This window comes from Eupeodes corollae, chromosome 3 (genome assembly GCF_945859685.1).
Source record: "Eupeodes corollae chromosome 3, idEupCoro1.1, whole genome shotgun sequence".
Classification (NCBI taxonomy): domain Eukaryota; kingdom Metazoa; phylum Arthropoda; class Insecta; order Diptera; family Syrphidae; genus Eupeodes; species Eupeodes corollae.
In genome coordinates, this window is record NC_079149.1 from 126,871,479 (window position 1) to 126,897,403 (window position 25,925).

Below are 25,925 nucleotides of genomic sequence, written 5' to 3' on the forward strand. Positions count from 1 at the left end.
GACTTACGTAAGTCACGTGAAAGACCCAAAATACGAAACAAAAAAACTAAGTAACTTGAACCTCTTCACTATAATGGATTTGAAAAAGATTTATCTATATAGCCTAGAAAAATGGGCACACAACTACCATCATCATCATCATCTTCAATTAATCTGAAGATCATCATCTCATGTCTTGAGTTCGAAAGTCAAATCACATTTAAGTCCATCGAGTACTTCAAATGAAAATGAAAATAAGCAATAATTGTAGGTAAGGCAGAAGCAAATAAACTGATGAAACATTCGTGTCTAACACTATCGAAGGAGTCAAAAAGTCGATAACATGTGTCATGGTAAATTATGTATAAGAAATAAGAAACAAATTAATTGATGTTAGACATCATGTGGAAATACAAAACAAAAATAAAATTAAATTGCTGGCCAAAGCAGTTTTTGAATTGAAATATTATTAATTTGTAAGAACATTATGTCGAACATCGTTTAGCTGATAATGATGTCACAGTTCAAAAACTACATATGAAGACAGTCCGGGCGTATAGTCTAGGCTAATTACTCAATTAATATGAAGCTTTAAGTACAGCGACTGGTGATGTCTAATTCGTGGGATAGTTTTGGGATTGTAATGAACAAAATATATAGATACGATCTTTACATGACAAGACTTTGGGATTTTGGAACAATTTGATTCCATTTTTGACATTTAAGTCAATTAACTTTATCAAACTAAACGAACATCAGTTTGTTTTACTAAACGCCTTTCACATTTTCACTCATCGTATCAAAGATCTTAATTACAATCAACAAGCTAAAACAATAGTTACCATCCCCGAAGAAGTGTTCCAAAAAGAATTCCTAGGATTATAGTAATGTATGTGCTGTTAAATTCTCTTGAGCATCAACTGTATACTTCACAAATGTGATTTGACTGGACATGTCATGCTCTTTTTGCAAGAGACATGGTATTTTTCAAAAGATTGGTGAACTTTTGTTTTACTAATGTCAAATGAAAACAAACATTGTCAACTTATCAATGACTAATTTTCGACTCATTTTATTTAAAAATGTGCTTTCGTATAACACCCCTAATAGTTTAATATGCCTACATTTACATATTATAATTCTTAAAAAGTGAGCAACTTTATAACTTCAACTTAAATGCATATTATTAAAATAAATACAATATAATTAAACAAGTTGCAAAAAATATTTGTTTACTTTTTCGCAAATTCTGATAAACTGCCTCTCGAAGTTCTGCCTTTTTTCTTTTTAAAATTATACACAAGCCTTTACTCACCTCAAAAATATATTTTATTTTATTTATTGAATTCGTTAAAATCTAACGTTAACAATATATAAAAAAATTCTTATAATCTAATAATATCTAATATCATAATTTATATTTATTATACAATATTGTTGAAAAACATAAGTTTAAATTGTTTACATTTTATATTATCATTTACAGATTCTAAACAAAAATGAAATTCGTTATAAATTGTTATTAACTGATTGAGAGGGCTACATACACCATAGTTTGATCTGCTAAATATTTGAATAATAGGTTGCTGTCGCCTTAAACTTGCACGACTGAAACTGAAATTTAATTTACTTAGAACTGATGGTAATGATATCGAACCATTAATAATCCCAACAATAAAACAAAATTGTAAATACTTTCTGTGGTTAGTCAAAGAAGGGAGGCTGATCAAAGCTAGTCTTTGAGAATAAGGAGGAAATAGATTTTCCCTTGCCCATGGAAGAGACCGAAGACAGAAACGCAGAAACCTTTTTTGGATCGCTTCAATTCTTGAAACATGTATTGAGTAATAAGGTGACCATACCACACAGCCGTATTCTAAAATTGGTCTAACAAACGAAATAAATAGAAGTTTAAGAACATAAGGATCCCGAAAATCACGACCGAATCTTTTAATGAATCCAAGAACCCTATTGGCTTTCTTAATTATATAACTTAAATGATCATTAAATGATAATTTGGGATCTAGAATAATACCTAAGTCAGAAAACATAGAAACTTTACATACCGGACAAGAATCAAACATATAGTCGTACACAAACGGAATTTTTTTACGTGTAAAACTCATAGTTTTACATTTGTCAACATTTAAAACAAGTCGGTTTTTATTGCACCATTCCCTAAATATTGTTAAGTCTTCTTGTAATAATAAACAGTCAGAGGAGGATTTTATACTTTTGAAAAGCTTAATGTCATCAGCATAAATAAGGACAGACGAGTTTTTTAAGTTTGAAACCAAGTCGTTAATAAATAAAACAAATAAAATAGGACCTAGGTGGCTGCCCTGAGGGACACCAGAATTGACAACAAATTGAATTGAACTTTCATTACGAAACAAAACAGAATAACGACGATTTTTTAAGTATGAAGAAATCCAATTTATAAAATTGTTGTTAAATCCTAGATGGTATAATTTTAGAATTAGTGTATTGTGACATAACTTGTCAAAGGCTTTACTAAAGTCAGTAAATACGCAATCAACTTGCCCGCGTTTTTCAAATACATCTAGACAAAAGGACACGAAGTTAAATAAATTAGTTACAGTGGATCTCTTTTTGACAAAGCCATGCTGGCTATCACAAATAAGAGAACTACAATGAAAAGAAAGAACATTACTCACAATTGACTCAAACAGTTTAGGTATCACAGATAGTTTCGCAATGGGCCTATAGTTCATTATTTCATTCTTTGGGCCTTTTTTGTGTATGGGAATAATAAATGAACTTTTCCAGATAACAGGAAAAATTGAACTTTTTAAGGATGCATTGAAGAGAACACATAACGGATATGACAAATAAGAAGCACATTTTTTTAATATATAAGATGGAACATAACTTTATTCTCAATTCTCAGGGAAAATTCACCATTTAATAAAAAGACTAATAAATACAAACAAATTATTAAAATTACTTAACATAATAATCTCACACCGTTCACCGATTTGTTGGTTATAAAGCTTAAGTTAAATTGATCGAGAGTTGTTTTAAAGTGTATTCACACTATAATGGCAAGAATACTGAAAACTTAACTCTCTTTAGTACCTTAATTCAACTTCTATAAAAGCTATGATTGCCCAGGGTTTCCTAGATGAAATTATGAATTTGGTTTGCGAAATAATTTTCTAGTTGTTCATATTTAATAATAACATACTAATTGACTTTAATTGACTCCAATGTGCTCTCATGTTTTTCAGTGATTGTTTGACATCTGTCAATTAATCAATTATGACATCTGTCAAAATTGACTGCTAAAGAAACTATTGCTAGATAGGGCAATTTTCTATATATTTTTTTACTTCCTTCAGCGCAAATGTTAACAAATTTATTTAATAATACATTTTTGCTTAAAATAATAAGTTCTTGGAAAGCACTTTTTGGAGTTGAGTAGTACTTGATACTTGATAATGCATTTTAGAGTATTGGGTAAAATTATGATATAACAAAAAAAAAATGTTTGTACTTCATCAGAAGAAGCGCCAAGTACTTTAAAGTATTTGGAAGTATTTTTCAAGAATTTCGTTACTTATAAACCTGTTGTTTTGAACTAGTGACAAAGTACTTTAAAAATGGAGTGACACTTGCCATTTTCATGTATAAGTATCAGAGTATTGAAGTACAAGTATAAGACTCGTACTGCTACTCCTACTTGAAATTTAACCACTCCTATTCCGGTTAATGGATTCCAGTGAATCATATAGTTGAGTTTGTTGATGGAAAAAACTACAATTGCAATATTTAAAACACAAATGCGGTAACCATAATTGAGTATATCAGTTAATGGTGATTACCACCACAAAAAATCACGCGAGAAAGAACAACAAAATCAATAAATTTTAAGTTAACAATATTTTTATTTTTTATTTTCATTTTCACAGAGACTCGAGACTGACTGACATTTGCATAATAGTTTTGAACTGCCGCACTATTCAGCTGATCAGTCTTGTTCGAATTGTTGGCGCGAGCGGATGACAGCGGCATTTAACTTAAGCGGAGTGTCCCACGATATTAAGTATTTGAGCATTATTTTTTTCTTCGAACTTGAGTTTTAAAGTTTTAATGTCACAACATTTTATGCATCTTAGTGAGATAAGTGGATGAAAATAAAAGTATAACTAATCGATGAAAATTGTAGACCTACGGCGAATGCGCACTATCAAAAGCATCATCACACACCACAGACTGCAGTCACAGTAGCATCATCTTCATCAGTAACGTGTGCGAAGACGACGGCGCGACGACATTGAATTTTTTTTTCTCAGATTTTATAATTAAAATCGAGTTCGTTGCTCAGCTCTTTTGTTTAAGTCAATGTTCGAGTGCTTGATTTGATTTTATTTGCTTGTTTTTGTGAGTTTTTGATGTGTTTTTTCATATTTAAGTAAATATTATAAAATGAGATAATATTTTGATGTTTGAAGAGTTAATGAGTGAATAAAACATGCTGTGGCATTATTTTATTGATTCCCTCGCGTGTTGAGCTTTTCAAAAAAAAAAAAAATATGAATGTTGTGATTTGATAGTAATTTCAAGAAGAATCCAATAATTGTCCTTTAAGTACCCTTAAGTAAAATGGCGTTAGCTAACTTTTCATTACCCTTTGGTAATGGTATTTCAGCAGCGCATAATTGGGCAGCAACTTTAAGTCCAATTCAACAAGTTCAACGTAATTCCAATACCAATAATCTACTATTTGGCCCAGCTGGCCACCAGGAGCATGATGCAGTACCGACGGATTATTACAAGAATAATCCATACTTAGCACCTCATAACCAACAACAGTATCAATATAATAACAATAATAATCGTCGCAAAGGTGGACAAACCTATTTACCACCTATTCCTCCAACAAGCCCAGGAGCTCCTCATCAGCAAAATTATGATCAGCGACAAAAGCAATTTAATCATCAAAATCAACAACAAGGTGCTGGAAATTATCAACAGCATTCTATAGGATCTCAACAACAACAACAGCAGCAGCAACCACAACAACCATCATCAAGGACCTACGGAGAAAATAGTTACTCTCAATTTCCTTCCACCCAACCTCAACAACCATCACCGCCAGCTACTGTTCAAGTTACACGTTCACAACAGCAGCAATATTACACAAGTTCATATAATACTCAAACTCATACAGCATTTTCAGCTGGAACTGCAGATGCAAGTCAGCAGGAAGTTGAAGGTGGTGGCTATGGGGTAGCTAATCAACCGAATTCAAATAATGACCAACCTCAAGAAGTTGAAACTGCAAGACCTCCAGTTAATACACCTGCTCCAATTATTCCAACTCCTGCTAGTAATGGGAATTCGAATGATCCGTATCCAGAACGTCCACCTGGATTTACAAGAGTTCAGGCTGGACAAGGATCACGCACCCAAGTTCACGCTGTTCTTGATTATGATGTTGAAGAGGGCGAAGAAGATGACTATTACGATGCAGAGGATAATGGATCACCAGTTAGTAAAAGTGAGTATTAAGAAATTTTACGTATAACTTGTTGAAGCTAATAGGTGAAAAATCAATATAATTTGTGTGGGCTTTGAAAACCCTTAAAGACAATGGGTCAATATTTTTTAAAGAACATTGTTAAGGACTAAACAAAACAAATATTTATCAACTTCCAAAACTATATACCTTTGTAAATTTTTAAAATTATTATTCTCTATTTTCAAAAGCAATACATACATATGAACTCGTCTTAAATACAAAGCAAGCAAAGCTTAATCTAGGGAACAGACCTATCTGGAAATGTCAGAAGGGAATAAGTCCTTTTCGTCTAGGAAGTTAACATGTTTTGGTAATAGTTCTTGGGGTCCTTCCAATGTTCAATCTTTCGGCGGCATAATTCGGATCCATGTAATGGAATAAGTTGACTTTTAAGCGCCACTTTTCTATCAACTTTTTCATATAGTTTTATGATTAATCAAAAATAACATCATTAGCAATATAAAATGTTGACTTCTCTTCACGAGTTGTTACCATCCATTTTTGTTACACCGTCATAGACCCTCTTAAAAGTTTACTTCACATGTTGCGGACAAAATGTAAAATGTCAAGTGCGATTGGTTTCTTTTTTTAATTCCCAATTTTGTGACTCTTTCTTGCGTAAGGCGAAGTTAAAGATGGTTTGCTCGTATTTAAAAAGTAATCGAGTCTAACTTTGCAAAGTTAAATCAAGTATGTACAATTGCCATAGGTTGTTCGAGAAAATAATAAAAAAAAAGATTGACATCTAAGAATGGATATTATACAGTTACCTATTTGTGGTCTATCTGAAGCTAAAGGTTATCAAAATCAAAATACAATTAAAATAAGGCTTTAGAAATCTTTAAATGTCAGCTTAATTAAACTTTATTTCAGTGCAAGTTGTTTAGAAATTCACATAAAAAAACGTAAACAAAATTCAAGTCAAACAAAATGCTTAACGTGAATGCCATCAATGTTTATTGCCATTAACAAAGTCTTCCCTTCATTAATTTATTAAATGGCGTGGGTGTGATATGGATAAACAATTCATAACATTTATCAATGATGATACATTTATTATAACAATTATGTAAATTATTTCTTTTTTATCTTAAATTTTAAGAGAAATAAATAAAAAACACTAAACGTGAAATTCTTAAGATTCTCACCACAAATAAATAACAATAATTCGGTAAAACAAGCTTTTTAAAGTTCAACAACAGCAATAAATAAAATGTAAGGCAGAAAGTGTGATATTTTAACATTTTGTAATGAGAAAGTGAAATAAATCAGTACATGATGACTGGTTCAATAATAATTTCCGACCTCAATAAATTCATAATTAATCAGTCATTAATTAAATAACAATCATAATTGGCATGACAAGTTATGAAGTTCTCCTCTTCTCACATCATTATTCATATCACAATTATTATTAAATTCATCATTACTTAAAAAATTCCTTAAACAATTTTCCATATATGTCATTTATAATTCCATTAATTGCGTACGATTAAATAATATGACTTACTTTTAACTCTCCCTCTGAATAGAGGTAGAACTAATCTGTATGTTAAAATCATTCTCTAGCCTAGAGAAGCAGAAAATCGATCGATTTTTCAAATCTAATTGATTTCAATTAATCAAACTTTTCACAGCAATCAATAGGTCTAGGCAACTTCATTCGATTGGAATCTATTAATGAGCTTATATACCTACCTTATACTTTTTCAGCTTCAAGTAGGTACTCATGTTGTCTAGTTGTAGTTCATATTATTTTTTTTTTCAAAAAGTTGACTTCTTTGTATAAAAATTATATATATTTTTTATGATATCATTGCCAAGTCAATCCAATTCACATTCTAAAAATTCCACAATTAAAGTGGTTTATGTTGCCATGAACATCGAATCAACAATAGTATAGAAGAGATATTAGAAGTAGCAGCGACACAGTAGAAGTATAGTGTTAAGCAGAAGACATATTCATATGAATTAAAATCCATTTAGGTCTCTCGAGTAAATGTCAAATGAAAATTAATTATTTCTTACTATTTGATATTCCGATTGTCAAATTAAATACAATCAATAACGAGTTTTAAGATAGGCATGCAATATAGTGACGGTGGTGGTGGATGGCGGTCGAAAGATGAATCTAAGTAAATTTTGTTTGTTTACCAAAATTATGCATTTAGAACATTTTTAAATTTTAGTTGATATATTAGAAGAACTGATTGCTCTTGAAAATAAGAAAACAATAAGATAATTTTCTAAAACCTTGATTTTTTTTTATTTTAACTTAAAAACAAGTTCCAAATTGTTTTCTTTTCAAATCCGGTCACAATTTTTGTTTGTAACCACTATCTTGACTTTTAGAAATTGATCCGGTTAACATTTTGTGCGTAATTACAAACGCACTTTTTTTCTCTAAAAATAAGATACAGAAATTGAAATGCAGGTTAGATTTAGAAATAACAGCAACATTTGACCACTTTATGTCTCTAAGATCTCAGAGATTTCCGTATTTTCATAAATATAAACAAAATTTCTTATCCAAATTTCTCAGTTTTGCTGTCAAGAAATCCAAACATTTTGTATGATTTGATTTCTCTAGGATTCTCTTATGCACAATTCCAAAAGGATGAAAAGAAGTGCAAAGATAATTTGATGAATATGTGATAAGGAATTATACACACAATTTCATTCTCGTGCTCTTTCATTCCGTCTGAGAAAATGGTCAGAAATCTTAGAAAAATAAACTGGGAAGTTAATTCCTTGACTTTTCTTACAGTTCTGTTAAAATACAAAATTCATTTGAGGCTTCACTAAAGTAAAAACTATTTTCCGAAAGTACAAAAGTAAAATGAAACCAAGTTCTGAAATCGAGAAGAAACTTAATGTTATTTCTATGATTTCAGCCTCTACAACAATATCCGAAATCAAAGGAAATTTTTTAAGTTGGAAAGATAAAGACAACATTTTGAACATCCAAATGTCATTCTTTAAAAATTCACGAAATCTTCTTATTTATAATTTAAACAAAACATTGAGAGTCAAAAATTCTGTAAAAGTAATTACAAATTTAAGTATTTTGACAGTTTGAAAGAACACTAAGGCGTTTTTCGTTTTCATCTCAGAACAGAGAACTAGCCCGCACAATTCGTTGAGAATTCTCACCCATTTCTGTGTGCGGTTCATTTAAGGGATGGAGTGGACCCACAGTTTTATACCGAATCCAAATGGCTAATTTGAAAAAAATATCACTCTTATGACAAGAATTATTCTTTCTGGATTTGTCAATTTCTCGCAAGTGGCAGTTTACGTGAGAAAAAAACGTTAGGCGGCACAGTTTGGATTGAACCCAAGACCCCCAACATGACTGTTCATGACAGTGTTTCTACTCTCAATGGGGGCTAGCTCGAAGCGCGCTCTATGATTTCTTCATAAAATTACCCAGCTAATGGAGTTAAAAGCTGATTGTGGCTAACTTCATGTTTGATTTCTGTCGTAAGACAGAGACACTCATGTCAAATTTTAAAACTATTAAAATTTCAGTTCTTCATTGTTTTGCATACATTTATTGGAGAGCTTTGATCAAATTCTGCTTCTATCGTTCTCGAAATCCTTAGGCTCTGCTCAGTGCTCTGCTCCAAATTAAAACAGAAAAACGCCTTATTATGACAATTCACTAGCTGAGCACAATATAATGCTACTCTTGGACCGCTTGTCAATAAATATCATGTATTATTCTACTGGCTGTACATTTCACAGGCTAGAATTTGGTTTAAAAAGAGTTTGAACTTCATTTGAACCACTTTAAAGATAAGCTGGAAGTGAAAATGACATTTTAAAACGACTTTTATACGATAAAATGTTTATAGTTCCATGAATGTGAAAATATTTAAAGTTTCATGCTTTTATTTGAACTTGTTTTGTGTTACTTGTTTGTAACATTGAATGTATTTTTTAACTTCCCATAGAAAGTTATTGTAATGGTTCCGATTTGACAAATTGATAATTTTGAGATTTATCGACGTTTCAAGGTCCCTAGAGTCGAAAAAAAAAAGATTTTTAGAAAGATGTCTGTGCGTGCGTGTGTCCATACGTTCCCGACGTTTTTTTCTTTGTCCATAGCTCAAGAACCAGAAGAGATATCGACTTGAAATAAATTTTGTTATACAGATAAAAAATCAGAAAGATTTAGAAAGAGCTCTAAGGAAAATTGCGTGGGCTGTTTCTTTACCATAGCAGTTTAAAAAAAAAGTGACAATTTTTGTAAACCCTAAATATCTTACGAACCAAAAACGCTAGAGACTTAAATTGAATTTTATTAAATATATTGTTAATTGATACAAAACAAATATATTTTTTGAAAAATGAAAACAAACATTTGTCACCTCAAAATTTTTAAGAATACAAAATGATTTTATCTTTAAAACGATTGTTTACAACAAAAAAAAAACGTTCCTAACATCTGGTAAAATGTTGAGAGAAATCAAATTGACAGTTTTTTTATAAAAAATAAAAACCTAAAAAAAACATTACTCAAAGTTGGTAATAATTGATTTTCAACTCAAATTTCTTTTCAAAACTTTGATATTATGCCTTAAAACTAATTACTACTTATAAGAAATATTGTTTTCAACATTCAACTTAAAAGAAAATTTAACAAAAGTTGGTAAAAGTTGATTTTCGACTTAAATATCTTTTCAAAACTTTGAGATTATGGCTCCCAACTAATTATTACTTATATACAAAATACTGTTGTCAACATTCGGAAAAATTTTGAGAAAAATCGAATGGACAGTATTTTTTACAAAAAATAAAAACCCAAAAAAAACAATCCTAAAACTTGGTAAAATATTATTTTATTTCACAGAAAATATTGTTTTAAATATTCAGAAATTTTTTAATAAAAATCCAACAGCCGGTTTTTTGCGTAAAAAAAATAAAATCTACAGAAAATAATACGCAAATTTGGTAAAAATTGATGTTCGGTTCTTGATATCTCTCAAAATAATTTCATTCATCCAATTTTTTTAAATTTAAGAAATGTTACTAAAAATGGTAAACATTTCTTTTCAACTAAAAATCTATTTAACAAACCCAGATTTTCAAACTAAACTATTTCTTTATAAGAAACATATTGTTGGTAATTTTTAAACTTCTTAGAACTGACAACCTTTTTAATCCAACACAAAAACCTACAAACTTTTAAAAAAGACAAATTAACAGATGGGATGGGAAGTTATCAGTGTGGGTCGCATCCCAGATTCTTTTTTCTATTTGGTTTGAAAAGACCTTGAATTTCGTTTCAACCACTTTAAAGTCTATCATGATGTTAAAATGACGTTCTTCAATGAGCGTCAAAAATATGCCCTAAAAAATTAAAAAAGTTGCACGACTTCATTTGAACTTGGTTTGTGGTATAAGTTTGTAAAATTAAATGTATTTGTTTATTTATAAATTTGACAGGTATTGCAACATTTTCAAGAAACGACAAAATTTTGTTTAGTTCTTGGCATTTCTTTGGTTAGTTTGCTAAAAAGCACAATGACTAACTAACCAAGTTGTTATTGACTTGCTTTTTCAAAAGGTTTAATCAGATCTATTATAAATTGAAAATGTTCTAGTGTATTTTTTCGACGGTATTAATTTTTGAACCTTGATGTACAGGGTGGTTATTTTAGCTTTACTTCAGAAGATTCGATGGTTTGACAGTTGAGAGAGGTTTGAAAATTCTTCAGAAATTCTTAAATGATAAAACAATGCTTCCAAATAGTAGAAATTTTGTTTTTAAAATCATTGATAGAGTTCATTAAGCATTTTTACTAATGAAGAAAAATGTGGTATATGGAGCACAAACCATCCTTAAGGCATTAAAGAACCATCATTACATCCATTCAAATTGACAGTTTGATGCCAGAATTACGTATCATTATTTCTTTAAAAATAAGAAAGGAGAAAATTGGCGAGTACTTTTTTTCTAAAAAAAATCAGCTAAACATCGGAGACATTCGGTTCCAAACGCAACTGCCATGTATCACTCTTAACTATAGATTTATTTAAAGATCAATTTTGTGATACCTTTATTTCCAGAAGTTGTCCTGTTAACTGGCTCATTAGTTCTTGTGACTTAATGCCTCATATTTACTTTTCATCGGGCTATATTTAGTCATTGCTTTATGCCCACAATTTTTTGAAGCATTTGAAGTTAATATTGATTGGAAAAAGTACAGACATATCGAGTTTAACTTTTTCCGCGCTCAAAGGTTTTGAATAACTTCATTACCCCAGACACATAGTGTGAGCATTGGAAAAATGGGAGATGGTTTCGAATTCTTCAATATTAAAAACCATATTATTGCAATCCACATTCGCTTAGTACGGCTAAAAAACGAATATCTCATTGATCGTATGGAAATTAACTCAGAGCCATGGCGCGCGGCAGCGGACAAATTTCTTAAAAACATTATTTTTTCTTGCATTATTATTTAAAGTTCTTATGTTCTTAAAAAAACGACATAAAAAGACTGGCATAACATTTTTAGTGAAAATTGGGCATGAGCAACACATAATTATCTCTCCTCCACTTCGGAAATAAAAATGTCTTACATCAGTTGAAATTTAGTGAACCAAAGTTCGTCTAAAATTTTGTTGTTCTAACAGCTTAAGTACTTCTTTATTATTGAAATATTTACAGCAAAAAGGTGAATATCCCCAGAAAACTTTATTTCAATTCGTACAAGAGACACATTTAAAAATAGTCTTCAACTAAGCAAGTAAATTCCAATCAAAATAAAATACCACCGCCATCGTACCGTCACTGATCGCCGATGCCGTTGATCCGGTTGAAATAATATCGACAACAAAAATAAAAAAAAATATATGCAAACAAAAATTCCTCTAGTCTAACAGCAGACTCCAAAAATACCAATATCCGCATTATTTTACATATTTTAACTTAGATTTCATTCAAATAAATACAAAAAAAAAGTTGTTTCACAAAATAAACTAACCCACTTCTTCCATGTTGTATTTATTATTATTGTTTTAATTGCAAAATCTTCATTTGATTTAAACAATTAATTATTCGCTGTCAAAAGAAAACAAAAACAATGTTCTTTATTCTATTTCCGCAAAAATAAAATAAAAATAACCAAATGACATTCACTTCCGATTTGAATTTATTTTTGGATTTCTTTTTGAAAAAAAAGAACAGATTTCCAAAAATCGAACCCATTTTTTGTTATGATGATCTTTGTGGATTGGATGGTAATGGTTTTAGCCTTTTTAATTCATCATCTACCTCATGTATACCAAAAGGCATTTTCGAGTAATTACTTAAAAAATATCTTTGAAAAATTAAGCTTAGACTTTTTTGTGTTCGATGAAGGTGTCTCGCTTATTTGTTGTTGTTGTTAATTGATTTTCATAAGAAAACCTGCCTCTGGCGGTAGCGATGGCGGCCGGCGCGTGATTATGCATAAAACGCCGTAGTTCATAGACACCTCTTCTTCCATCACACGCATCATAACTCTTCAAGCCAGTTTGAAAATATGAATCATTTTCAAGGCCGGCTTTATGATGCTTAAGATGATCAAAAACCTCTATGATGTTGTTTTGTCAATTTTTAACCAAGAAGAAGAAGAAGATACCAATAAACATCTCTGGATGGAGGTCCAAGAAAAAGATACCAAAAATAAAAGTAAAAGAAATAACAAAAAACAAATTGATTGAATAAACAAGTAATTCTCACGGCTATCACGGTTTCAAATTGTTAAGATAAATAAAACCTACTCAAACTTAAACCCAGATGTTAGACGATGGTGGTGCGGCGACGGCGCGGCGCGGCGACAACGAGACGGACGGATGGTGGCGGACACACAACTAACATGGTCTAAAGTTTCAAGCTTCATCAGTTTATCTATTTCCATATGAGACTGATGTTGATTCCGAAGATGACCTAGTTTAGTAATCGACCTTGTCAGTTCTCTTTTCTTTGTGGAATGACCTTGAGAGTCGGTTATTAGTCCCGCCATATATCAGTGATGCGGTTGTGGTTGGTGCGATATGGAAAGAGAAGATCTTTTAAATAAACAAAAACTGGTAACCATAATAAATCTAGTGAGACGTGAGACGTGAGAATGACAAGACACGTGGTTTCATATAGATACATACTTGTAGATCGTGTATTTATGATGATATGTTAAACCTTCAGAATTTCCGATATTTAATTTTTGGATACATTGATATTTAAGTGAGCTTTAAAAATGCATTTTTTTGTTGATGTAGGTGGGGCTTTAAAAGTGATCTCATTCAGCTAAGATTACGAAAGAATAACTGTGTTTTTATGGCTTCCTTTTTTGTAATTTTTGGTCATGATGGTATAAAAAGTCAGGAATTCCTTAACATTTATTGATCATGAAATCAAGAATAGAAATTTGTGTCAAACGAAACTAATTGAAACATTTTCAAAATTTGGTGTATTCCGTTTAGGAAAAAGCTTAATTCAGAAGCTTTTGCCATTTTTAACAAAAAATTGCATAATGGCATTTTATATTGGGTATAATAAAAAATATTTTATATAAAATGACAACTTTCACATTTTGACAGTTAAAAAAGTTGAAGATTCTGCCATAGAATGATATAGAATATACAAAAATAGTACTGGGCCAAAGACCCTGGCTTGTGGTACACCAGCTGGAATTTTTGTTCTAATGATAAATGAGTGAAATGAAAAATACATTGAAGGGCCAATCGATTATTGAATAATTAGTTGAATGAAACATTTAAATAAATAAACATGAACTAGGTACGACAAGTTCTTCCAAATTGTTAAATTTTGTGCCTGCAATGCTTTTTCCAATCTTTGCCAAAAGCGGAAGAAATGGCTGCCCGCATTAAACAAAAATTAGCTAAAAAGCTAAAACAAAACCGATCGGTACCCTAATGGGTCCATCTACGTACAGGAAACACAATCCGGTACAACGCTTAGAGGCGTCACTGGAGGCGTACAAAGTTGAAGTTGTGGAACTTATTTTTCTGGCAATGTGGTTTATCTTAAATCCAATAACCACGAGGAGCCAAGATCTGCAGGACACTTCTTCAATTTTTGTAATCATAATTTGGTGTGTAAGCTATTATAAGTTTATCTTAAAATAAAAAAATGCTTAAGCAGAATTTTTACTTTCTTTCAATTTTCTCCAAGTGGAGTCGTACTGTCAAGAGATTTGTTTTTTAGTAGTAATTGAAGTATAGAGAAATTCGAAACCACACCTTTTTTTCAATTTTATTTTTTTCTTAATGGTCGGAGTGTGTCCTCTCCATAAAAAGATTCTTGAGTGCACATTCATTTCTATGAGAGTACGTGAAATAAAGAGTTAGCAATAGTGAATATCACATTTTGACAGCTGACAACTTAAGGCGTTTCTTTTTTAGCTCAGAAAAGAGTTCTAAACAAAGTCCGAGCATATCGAGCATGTTTTGAACATCATCTGCACAAAGTACAGGAGAATTATTTTTAAAGCAACTGAATACTTACCTGTCACTATTTCAAATCTTGGATAAAGTTTGGAATATCATTTTACCATAATGCATTTTACCGTTTATTTAAAAATTTTTTTCTTTAACCGATTAGCTACGAGTTACTTAGGAAAAAGGTCTTTGAAATTACGGACTGCTGATGATGCTGATAAATAATATTCACTGAAAAATGATTTTCTCTGACAGCTGTCAGATTTTGTCGCTGTCATCTGGTTTACTGATTTCATTTTGCGTCGCGTCTGCGAAGAAGATTACTATATGGATTAAAAAATTGCCATTAATTGTTATATTTGTTAAACAACAACAAATTGCAAATGTCAACGTCTGAAAATTGCCGATAATGACGTTTCTGGCAGCATTGTCCCAGAAAATTGTAAATTCACACGGCTGGTAAATAACAAAGACAATTTTAAACTGAATTCTGCCAAAATAAGAATAAAAATGCAGTGCATCCTTTTTTCTTGGGTTTCCAAAAATGGTTATTTTTCCTCAAATAATTGAAGTTGCAACACAATTTTATGGTATATTTTTATCTTTTACAACCTACACGATTCTAAAATAATTCATTCAATCGCACTACATCTTTTTTAAACAATTTTGATGCAATTAAGCACGACTGTCCGCCTCTTATAGTCTTGTGAAATGTTGTGCTGATGAATAATTTTAGATGCATAATAAACTTAAACTTCCTCTCTTGGATTATTATTTGACGATAGCTTGTTATGACGTTTACCGACAGTACTTAGATTGTCAGCATTTCATTTAAAGTTTATTAAAAAATTCATACAACAGTGTTTGCTGGTTGAACAATCTCATATACACTGCGGTACCAAAATAGAAGTTGTTGTGAGAGATTGTAGTCTAAGAAGTCGTGTGTCAATACAATGTAGGCTGACAGAAGTCCCGACACAAAAGTCATCATCAACTCCATCTAGACGACATTCAGTGACGACGACCGACGACATGTATCAAAAGGCATCAGACATCAAGTGAAGGCACAAGACACCTTTTTCTTACTACTCAATTGAGTGAATCTTTTGAAGGTGTGCGGTATGAGGCAGAGTGCAAGTTTGCGCCACCATCATTACATAGAGTGCCACTTTGTGAATTATTTATGTAAATATAAAATAATTTGTGTGCTTGTTTTATTGTTTATGATTGATTTGTTAAGATATTTCATTGAAATTGTTATTTTACGATCACAGTAAAGACTATCTGATAATAAGAATTTATCGATGGAGTGTTGCCTTATAGTCTCAATCATAGGGTTGTATTTGGAATGAAACAAACATCATTTAGTACATTTAGTAAAATTGACGTCGAACAGAACTTATGAAAATTACAGTGAAAATTTAACCCACAGTGAATAAGCAGATGTAAGGCTCTGTCACACTAGAAATTGCCATACCGACTACCACACGAAACACGTCCGTCGTCGGTCGGTTAGGTAGTCGAAATGCTTTGACGTGTAAACAGCTGTGAAGTTTATTTACAACTTTTGTTGTCAACGTGTGACAAGTGACATTTGAAATTTCGCCTATCACATAACTCTTGGATTGAGACGAACTGTTTGATATTTCTAATTGACATTTCTAACATTTAACTGTCAAATTCTATTAACATGGAACATAGCTTCATTTGATGGTTCTTTGGGTAAGAATATTTCAGAGCAAAAAGAAAATCAAACCAAAATATATGCAAATAGATTTAAGGTATGGAAACATCGTTTTGATAGTTATTCACAAATAAATGTCAAATATAAATTTCTCAGACTATTTGCAATATAGTAGTGCAAAAATTACCAAACACGTCCTTTAATTTTGGGTGCAAGGCACATCTCTGCAATCTGATGTTGGGCTCTGGGTGTGATGCAACTTTATGCACGTGCAACAAGTACAAATAATCATCAACATAAAAATTATGTGCAATTATTTTGTTTAGGGTTTCTTTTTCGTTGGTTGGATGCAATCTGTATCTGGTGCACGTCTTATTGTGTTAAGTTTTATCAAAAAAGGGTGAAAGTGAGTGCATTTTGCATAATCACGCATCACGAACTCATTAAAATGGATTAAAAAGACATATTAAAGGAGGAGTTACATGTTTATTTTTTCTTGAGTAAATTTGTGTCAAACTTTCCCTTTTTTTTGGAGGAAATTCTCGTCCGAAGATTGTGTAAAATTGTTGAACTAGTTTGAATTTAAAGTAGATTTATAAATTTATTATTACAACATGATTTCCTTTTTTTAATTCATTTATTTTTCAGATGGTGATAAGAAATCAATGCCAACTGTAACACCAATTCAAGGGCCAATATTTTTAAAGAACGGTTCAGTACCGGTAGTGCCATTGTTCTCCTATCCTACTGTCAACAATGGAAGTTTTGTTCAAATTCCGGTGAGTAAATTAATTGTTTAACTTATAATTACATTATTAAGTCTCAGTCTATTGCTATCCCATAAACACTGCATATTTAGTTATTTGAAGTATGATAGGAATGTCTAGGGCTTGTTAAACATGTCACTATGGATGTGCCAGTTGGTGGTATTTTTAAAATTGATTGACGTAATGAGAGGATTGGTATTGACAGACTGTCAAACACTTTGCTTTAGAAAGAATGCAATGTGATATAAATGTTAAAATAGTCCAAGAATTTACAGGGCAGGCATACATAATGTTGAAGAATAAATAGAAAATGAATATTTAAAAAACTTCATGACTAGGTTGCATGAAGTCCCTTATATTGGAGTGACAAGAAATACAAAGTTGGTTTTTGACATCTGGTAAAATTTAAACAAATTGAAGTGACAGTTTTTCTTATAAAAAATAAGAATCTACAAACTTAGTAAATAATAATGTTCGATTTGAATGTTTTGAGAATGTTTATAGCTAACTTTTATGTAATATCATAGAAAAATGCAATTGACAACTGTTTTATCAAACACAAAAACCTACAAAAACAACAAAAACTGGTAAGAAGTGGTTTTGGACTCAAGTATTATGAGAACAAAGAAAGATATTAACTTCAAACTTTGTTTGTCTTATAAAAAATGTTGTTATTAGTATTTTGTTTAACTTTGAAAAAAAGATGACAGCAGTCAGAATAGCGGACAATCAAAAGCTTAAAATAATTATAAATCGAAAAAAACTTGAAAATTTAAGCTCACAGACAAGTTTCTTGCAAAGCTTCTTGAAAGTCCTGAGAACAAATTAATTTAAAGGTTTTCTTTAAAAAGTTGTGAGAAGAAGAACAAAAGTTTTTATTCATTGACGATAATAATTATACTTTTTTCAAAAAGTTTTGACCACAATTTGTAACATCTTAAAAAATTGTTTTCCACTTCTTTTTTAAATAGAAAAATTTATAAGAAAGAGAATTTTTCTTAGATGCGCACAATTTTCAACAACTTATTATTATAGATTTGTCATAATACTATTTAATAATTTTCTTTCTACTTTTTTGTTTACAAGCAATTAGAAAATGTGTATCAGTTTCTAAAATGCAACTTCTCTTATAGATATTTAAAACTGTCCATATGAACATGTCTAGGCAGTGACAGTTCATCAAAAAAATGATATCAAACAAACCTAAATCTGTGGGATTGACTTTAAATTTGAACTGTCAGAAACTTCGAAGTCATATGAAATTAGGACCTTTCATTGAAAAAGTTTGAATAAAATCAAACAAGTAAAAGTTACAACAATAAACTATCTTATGCCAGGCTTATCTCTAACCAGAGTCTTACATATATAATCATTTGAGACTAAAGTTTTGATACAACTTTTGCTTTTTGATTGTTACAAAACCATCGGAAATGAGTCATTTCTTGAAAATATTAATCTTTATTCATACAATGTTTTTGGTCAATCCCAACTCCAGTGTGTTAAATATGTTTCTTTTTCTTTTTCTTGTTTTGAATTAAAGATAAATTCATTGAAAGCTAGACGCCATACAAAAAAGTGATTGACAGCCCAGTAGCCCTCTACTCTCAACTCAACCCATTCGAAGGAAATGTAATAAATCTCTCATATACCATTTTTGCATATTCTCAACACGTTTAATTAATTTGTCTTATTGCAAACTATCTTCATTGAATACTTAAAACCTTCATCATATTGTAGAACAACAACAAAAAAAAGTCTCATGGATATTCAACGGAAATACCCTTTACAAAAATGTCGTTGATGGTTTCAAACTTTCAACTAGAAAAAAAGATAAAATGACACAACAAAACAATTTAAATGAGTGCAATCAATTTTCAGAGTTGCATCAATCTTAGTCATCATTCCAAGGGTATGTACGTGGGGTGCTGATTTTTTTCTACTTTTCGAGACATTCATGTAAAATACAACGCAATCGAAATAAAAAAAAAGAAAGAAATAAACATTAAAAACCAGCAGGGTTGACATTCAAGCTTGATTTCAAAATGTTTCTTACCCAACATGCGACTTCTTACAAATTGTCATAGTTCGCGCTGTGTCATTCCCAAGGCAATAAGGCGAAAACAGGCTTGCCAGATTGTGCAATAAATGTCAAAACTTGGAATTTTTTCCCGAAAGTTTGTCTAAATCAACTTGACGAGACTTTCGAATGCTAAGGCTGGTTAACTTTGTTAAAGAGTCTTATCCTGAGACTTTCTTATCCTTAGTTTTCATTATTTAAAGCATTGCATGGGTTGGTTACCTATCACTGAAAATTTCAAACATTTGAGGATAGAGTTGATTATTTAAGTAAAACTGACAGAATGGAAAATGGAACGCTTTCAGTGAAACGATTTGTTTCTGAATTATGGGCCAGTTATTGCTACCATTTGTTGTTATCATTGAAACTAATCATTGGAATCGTTTTGAATTGTTGGTTTAAGCTTTAATTACAAATTTCTGTAACTGGACATAAAATTCTGATCTGAATCAAACATTTCCTGATCATCAATAATTTAAGCTTAGAGTTGATCATTGAAAGGCAAACTGACAGTTGGGAAATGCAATCAAAATGGAAAGCTTTCGGTGGAACGATTGTGTTATGAATTATGAAACAAAAATAAAATGGTCTATGAAAACTATTTCATAATTGAAAAAATTATTTAGTAGAAAAGTTCTGGGTTATTATATAATTAATTTTTTTATTAGAACAAATCTACAACAACTAAACTTTAAATGTTCGTTTATTTTTCGGCGTTCAAAATTCAGCATTGAATTTTTGGATTCTCCTATGTGGATTAGGATTCAATAGCATGTCAAGAATTAAATACTTTTATCCAAATATGCTCCAAGCCTTCCCTCCCAGTTGATGATGAAGACCTACGAAATCTGGCAACTCTTGGCCAAACAAGTAAACAAACAGTGCTCGTAAAAAATTTTGTCTCAAGTGAAGTTAAATTCGTGTTCGATGTCACTAGCAATATTGTTTTGTCTGTTTGGTTTGACACTTGCATGGCTATGTTTGATAATAGTTATAATAGCAATTGTTTAAAAATTGACATTTAGATGGAAACAAATGATTTTGCAACAATGGTTTTGCCCTGAATTATGAAAGAGCATAAATGAAATGTGTAACTATCGGTTTTGTATGGACAAGATTTGTATGACGTTATTGTTTTCGTCATCTGATACACCACGTTAGACTGTGTGTCTGCCTCTGCATAGCCATTGTACACAAAACGTCTATAAATTATGAACACTATTGTTCTTTTGGATGAACTTTATTTGCATACATTCTGTCCAGTTTTACTTTTTTTGACAACTTAAGTTCTGTTCGATTCGCTTTATTTCCCAGGACTTCAGCTCGTTTCCCACATTTGTCTATGAAAATCTTATTTATCAGTTAAATCAATCTTACATCTCAAGTCGTAAAAGGTCAAGAAATATGTTAAAAACCCGCATGAGTGCTCGCTCGATATCCATCACTCGCGGTTGGAGTGTGCAACTTCCACCATACCAGAAAAATAGTGATTTACATCTTTTCTTGAAGTCTTGAAGAAAGAACAGCGAAAAAAAACCTTCAAATATGATTGAAATGTTGGAATAAGCAACATTTTTTCTTGGTCAATTTAGCCAGACAATAATTTTATTCCTATAAAACATAAAAAGAGTGTTTAGACGTGCCAAATAGCGGCCATAAATTGTGAACTCTCGCGGACTGCTTGTCAAACGCGTTGAGTTTGAATTGCCGTCGCGTCGTCGTTCGTTTGTTTGGTTTAGATAATTAATTCGATAACGTGAGGTGTTCTCGTCGAACATTGTTCAATCGCATTTCAATGGTTTTTATTGGTCAGCAGTTTGTGTAGCGCATAGAGTGGTGGCTTGATGTGGATTTTATTGCATGTTTAATTAAATAGCGGTAGACTATTTTTTTGTTTTACCGTAACTCACATTAATACGAAGATAGTAGCAGTGACTTGAGTATTAAGTGCATATAGGAGTGTTTTTATTTTTTAATTTTCAATTTCATTGTACTATGCCGGCGTTAGATTTTGCTACCCTAGCGAGAAGTGACCATGAATTTGATTTATTTGATATGCAATTCAAATGGATTAGGTTTGTTTAAGGTGTGGGCTATGTTATAGTCTATAAGTCTCGGTCTTGTTTCTGGAATTCCAAAAATATAGTAAACTTAAACTTAACTCATATGGAATAAAAAGAAAAATTTAAATTACAATATAAATGCCACAATATATGAGCAATGTCATTGCTATTTTCTATTTTTTCTTCATCTGTCATTCTTTCATATAAAGACAAGTTCAACCGGATTGAATTGAATTTGCAAGTTCTCGCGCCAAAAATGTCAAGTAGCATTTGATTCGAACATATTTTTGTGTATGTTTTCTATCTCTTTCTTTGCTTTCGTCAAACATTTACTTAATTATTATCTACTATTTAACACCGGTTTCTCTAGCTAAGTCTTAAATTAGGATACTTATAATAATTTGGGGATGATTTTTAGTTTTAGCATAAAATAAAATTTCAAAAAATACAAAGCAAACAAATTAATTAGCAAAACCATCGGCAATTTGTATTCGATCGATGATGGTAAGTTGAGTCAGAGTTGAGTTGTAACCATATGAGTCACTCTTGATGAACTTTATGTTAATTTTGTTTTACCTCAAAAATAGTGAAGGTTATTTGCCAAATGTTATCTGACCATTAACCTTCTCTTTAAAAACTTCTTTTTTTTTCGTTTCAACCCTGATCATGAAAGTTTTATCCGACTCCACTGGGTTTGACGTCAAAGCCTGACATTCAAATTTATTTTATATCCCTTACTTTTAATTCATTTTTCATTATTCAGTATAATTTTTAGAATTAAATATATAAAATATTTAATATCTTCATTTTAAGAACCCACTTATTTAGTTTGTAAATTCTGGGTTCAATTTACAAACAAACACGTTTTTTTTTAAGTGCGATTGTCAGCTGCTGTTTCATTCATGATCATGACTCGGAAATGACATGTTCGAATTCAAATTAAGTTAATTATAATTATTGTTTTGCAACTTCAAATATTTAGGTTTGTTTGTTTTTCATTTGGCTAGAAGAAAAATATTTGGTCAGAATAACCTGTCTAAGAAAACGTATTTATTGACCCATGAATTTAAGTTTATTTCTTATAAAATATACTCTCTACAGATCAACTAAAAAGACTGTTTGTTTGATAATATTTAATGATGACAACATGGCAACGAATTCTTTAAGACTTGTTGTGCAGAAAAAAATATGTTTAAATATTCATAGAGATGAATAAGGATTTTGGTATTTCCATTAATAGTTTATAACACTGTTTGTTTTGTTCATCTTGAAAAGCAATAGTTAGATTTTTAGAATTAGTATTCGTTTTATCGCCGAATTGATTTGATCGAACAGTGCTATTTAAAGTTCGAAATGTCAATTTTTAGTATTATTAATGTTCTTTAAAAAGTAAAAGTCTGACAATTGGTTTTTGTTAAATATATTTATATTATTGTGCCTGCAGTGCCATGAAACCAATAATTATTGTGAGTTACTTTATAACAAACATTAAAGAACAACGTTTTTTTACACTCTCATCTCAACTGTTTACTAAATAACGTGAATACTTGTCAATTCTTGTATGACTTTTCTGCTGATAAGTTCTGTTCGCATTCCAGTTTCCATATTTTGCGTTTGGCAAATATTGAGTGTAAAGAGTTTTCAAGGCATTTTTCATTTTTTTTTTGGTTATTCTTAAATTTAAAGTTTTTTGTTAAGGTGTGTTAATTATTTTCTTAGATCTGTCAAAAAGTGGTAAGGAGAGAAAATCTTTTGGAAAAGTTAAATTCACAAAATGGTTGCTACAACATCATCCGTATTACTTCCGAATTTCTGACATTTCGAAGAAATAGATCCGCACAGGTTTAGATTAGTTAGTGTTTTTTTTTTTTACGAACTGTCGCTGGTAACTACTGGCGTTAATTTGAAAAGAAGCCGAATTTATTACAATTTGATGCTTCTAAAGTCAAGTATGTTGCGATTGATTTGAAATATCAACACTAATAAGTATGTTCAAATTAAATTGTTGGCCTAGTTATTACTGGACTGTCATACTGAAATAGCAACAATTTTTTTGGAAGTGTTCAGTATCATTTAAAATTTTTCCTTTTAATTTTGTATTTTTAGAAGGAGGCGTACAAAAACTAATGGAAGATTCAAGTCAGTTATAAGTCAGTTGCTTGATTCGCGCACAAGGTGCAGCCGTAAAGGTTTGCTTACTGTAGCTTATAAGCATATATTCTTAAGTTTTAATGTAGCAGATGGTTTTTATCTTGATTGATAAATTGACAGTTAAAGGGCCTTATTCCGTTAGCGAAGAAAAAGGTTTTTTTATTTTGATTATATTATCATAAATCTTAAATTGTATTTCACAATCTTACTTAAGTTAACACAAAATAAGAACCGATTTAACGAAAAGGGTTGTGTTATAAAAAAAGAATAACAAACAAACTCGACTTTTTGTAGTACTTTACTTCTTATTTTATTGACTCTAATATGTATATTTTTACAAAATTAAAATGGAGTACCGCAGCGAAGCACTCAAAAATTTGTCTCGTTCTCTTTATGTCTACAGATCAAATCAGTCTAGACTTTCTCGAAATTTTCTTTCATCCGATTCAAATGTGCAGCTGCTCTGTTTCGGCGGGGAATCTTCGTGTTTTTAAATTTATGATACGACATCTGAATTTCAATATATACAACTTTGGTGTTGCCAATGCATGTTTTTCGTAACAGCCCCCTTCGAGACAAGAACTCCAGGCTAGGATGTTGTTGTCTCCTTGTTATATAACTGCAGCAATGCCAATTTAACGGTTGGCCGTTCAAAAATTCCATTGGATGTTTGAATTGTAGCACTTCTGACTTGGCCGTCGGATGATGTTTTGACTGCTATTATTCGTCCTTTGGGATAGTTGTTCCTGGGCAAGTCTTTGTCTATCAGGACAACAATGTCACCAATCTTTAACGGTTGTACTGGATCATACCACTTTGATCGAAGTGTGAGCTCGGGTAAGTACTCGGTAATGAAGCGCTTCCAGCATTTGTTGGCAAACTGTTCTTTATACTGGTATGTCTGTTTGAGTGTCTTCCAGCTGTCATCGAGTTTCATTGTTGGTTTTCCACCACCTGAGTCCAATCGCAAAAAATGATTCGGTGTCAATGCTTCTGAAGATTCATTATCCACTGGAACATATGTTAGCGGCCTTGAATTGATAATATTCTCAGCGGATATCAAACAGCTTCTAAGTAATGGGTCGCTGGGAGTTCTCAAAGGTAAAGATGTGTACAATGCTGTCTTGAATGAGCGAACTAATCGCTCCCATGCTCCTCCCATATGTGGCGCAGCCGGTGGATTAAAGTTCCATTTTAAGGATGGTGATATGAATTGTTTTGCTATCATGGCTGGATCAATTGCTTCTAAATCTTGACGAAGCTGACGTTCTGCTCCGATAAAGTTCGTCCCTCGATCGGAATAAATCTCGTTTGGTTGTCCTCGGCGCTGGATAAAGTCATGGAAGCATAAAATAAATGAATCAGTATCTAATCCATGTGCGACTTCGATGTGCACAGCTCTGGTGGTCAAACAGGTAAACAAGACGCCCCATCTTTTTTCCTGTCGTCTTCCAACTGCAACATTCAGGGGTCCAAAATAGTCAACGCCTGTGAATGTAAACGGATTGCAAAACAAGGACACTCTGGCCTTCGGAAGTTGAGACATCTCTGGTTCTTGAGGTTTAGCTTTTCGATTCCTACATAGTTGGCAGTGTTTTGTGATGGCTGATTTTATGGCACATCTCAGCTTAGGGATTGCATATTGCTGTCTAAGTTGGTTCACAACAGTTTCGTTGTTTGCATGCAGGAACCTCTCGTGGCATTGTAGGATAATTAAATTTGTTGCGTGATGTCCTCTCGGAAGTATGATTGGGTGTTTCTGGTCTGAACTCATAATGGAAACTGCTTCAAGTCTTCCCTTAGCTCTCAATAACCTTTGATTATCAAGGTAAGGACACAGGCGTCGGATCTTGCTGGAACTGTGTACTGTTGGTCGACCTGCATTGGATGAGTTGTTGACTTCTTTCATAAGACTGCATATTTCCTCACTGAAAGCGTTTTCTTGTACTTGCCGAAATAAGATGATTTGTGCTTCATTGAGTTCGTCTCCGTTTAATATTCCTTTCGTTGGTAGCTCAGACTTGAACTTAATTTTGATATTCAAATATCGGATGACATATGCGATTGTTCTTACAATTGCACTCCATTTTGAGAATCTGTTGAAATCTATGATCGGATGTTGTGTCACATGTATATTTAGAAGTTCCTCTGAATGTGAAGTATCTTCTTTGATTGTTTTATCCTTTGGCCATCGGTCTTCTTCATA

At 31.6% G+C, this 25,925-nt stretch overlaps 1 protein-coding gene across 1 annotated transcript in view; it reads left to right on the forward strand.

Annotated features, from left to right (window-relative positions):
• The first annotated feature begins 3,952 nt into the window (after positions 1–3,952).
• The window catches only part of LOC129949762 (protein spaetzle 3), a 36,199-nt gene continuing 14,226 nt past the window's right edge, over positions 3,953–25,925 (forward strand). Inside the window, exons 1-2 of the mRNA XM_056061404.1 lie at positions 3,953–5,503; positions 17,310–17,440. Of these exons, the coding sequence (XP_055917379.1) occupies positions 4,606–5,503; positions 17,310–17,440 (1,029 nt within the window). The 5' untranslated portion in view covers positions 3,953–4,605. The remainder of the gene's footprint in view (positions 5,504–17,309; positions 17,441–25,925) is intronic.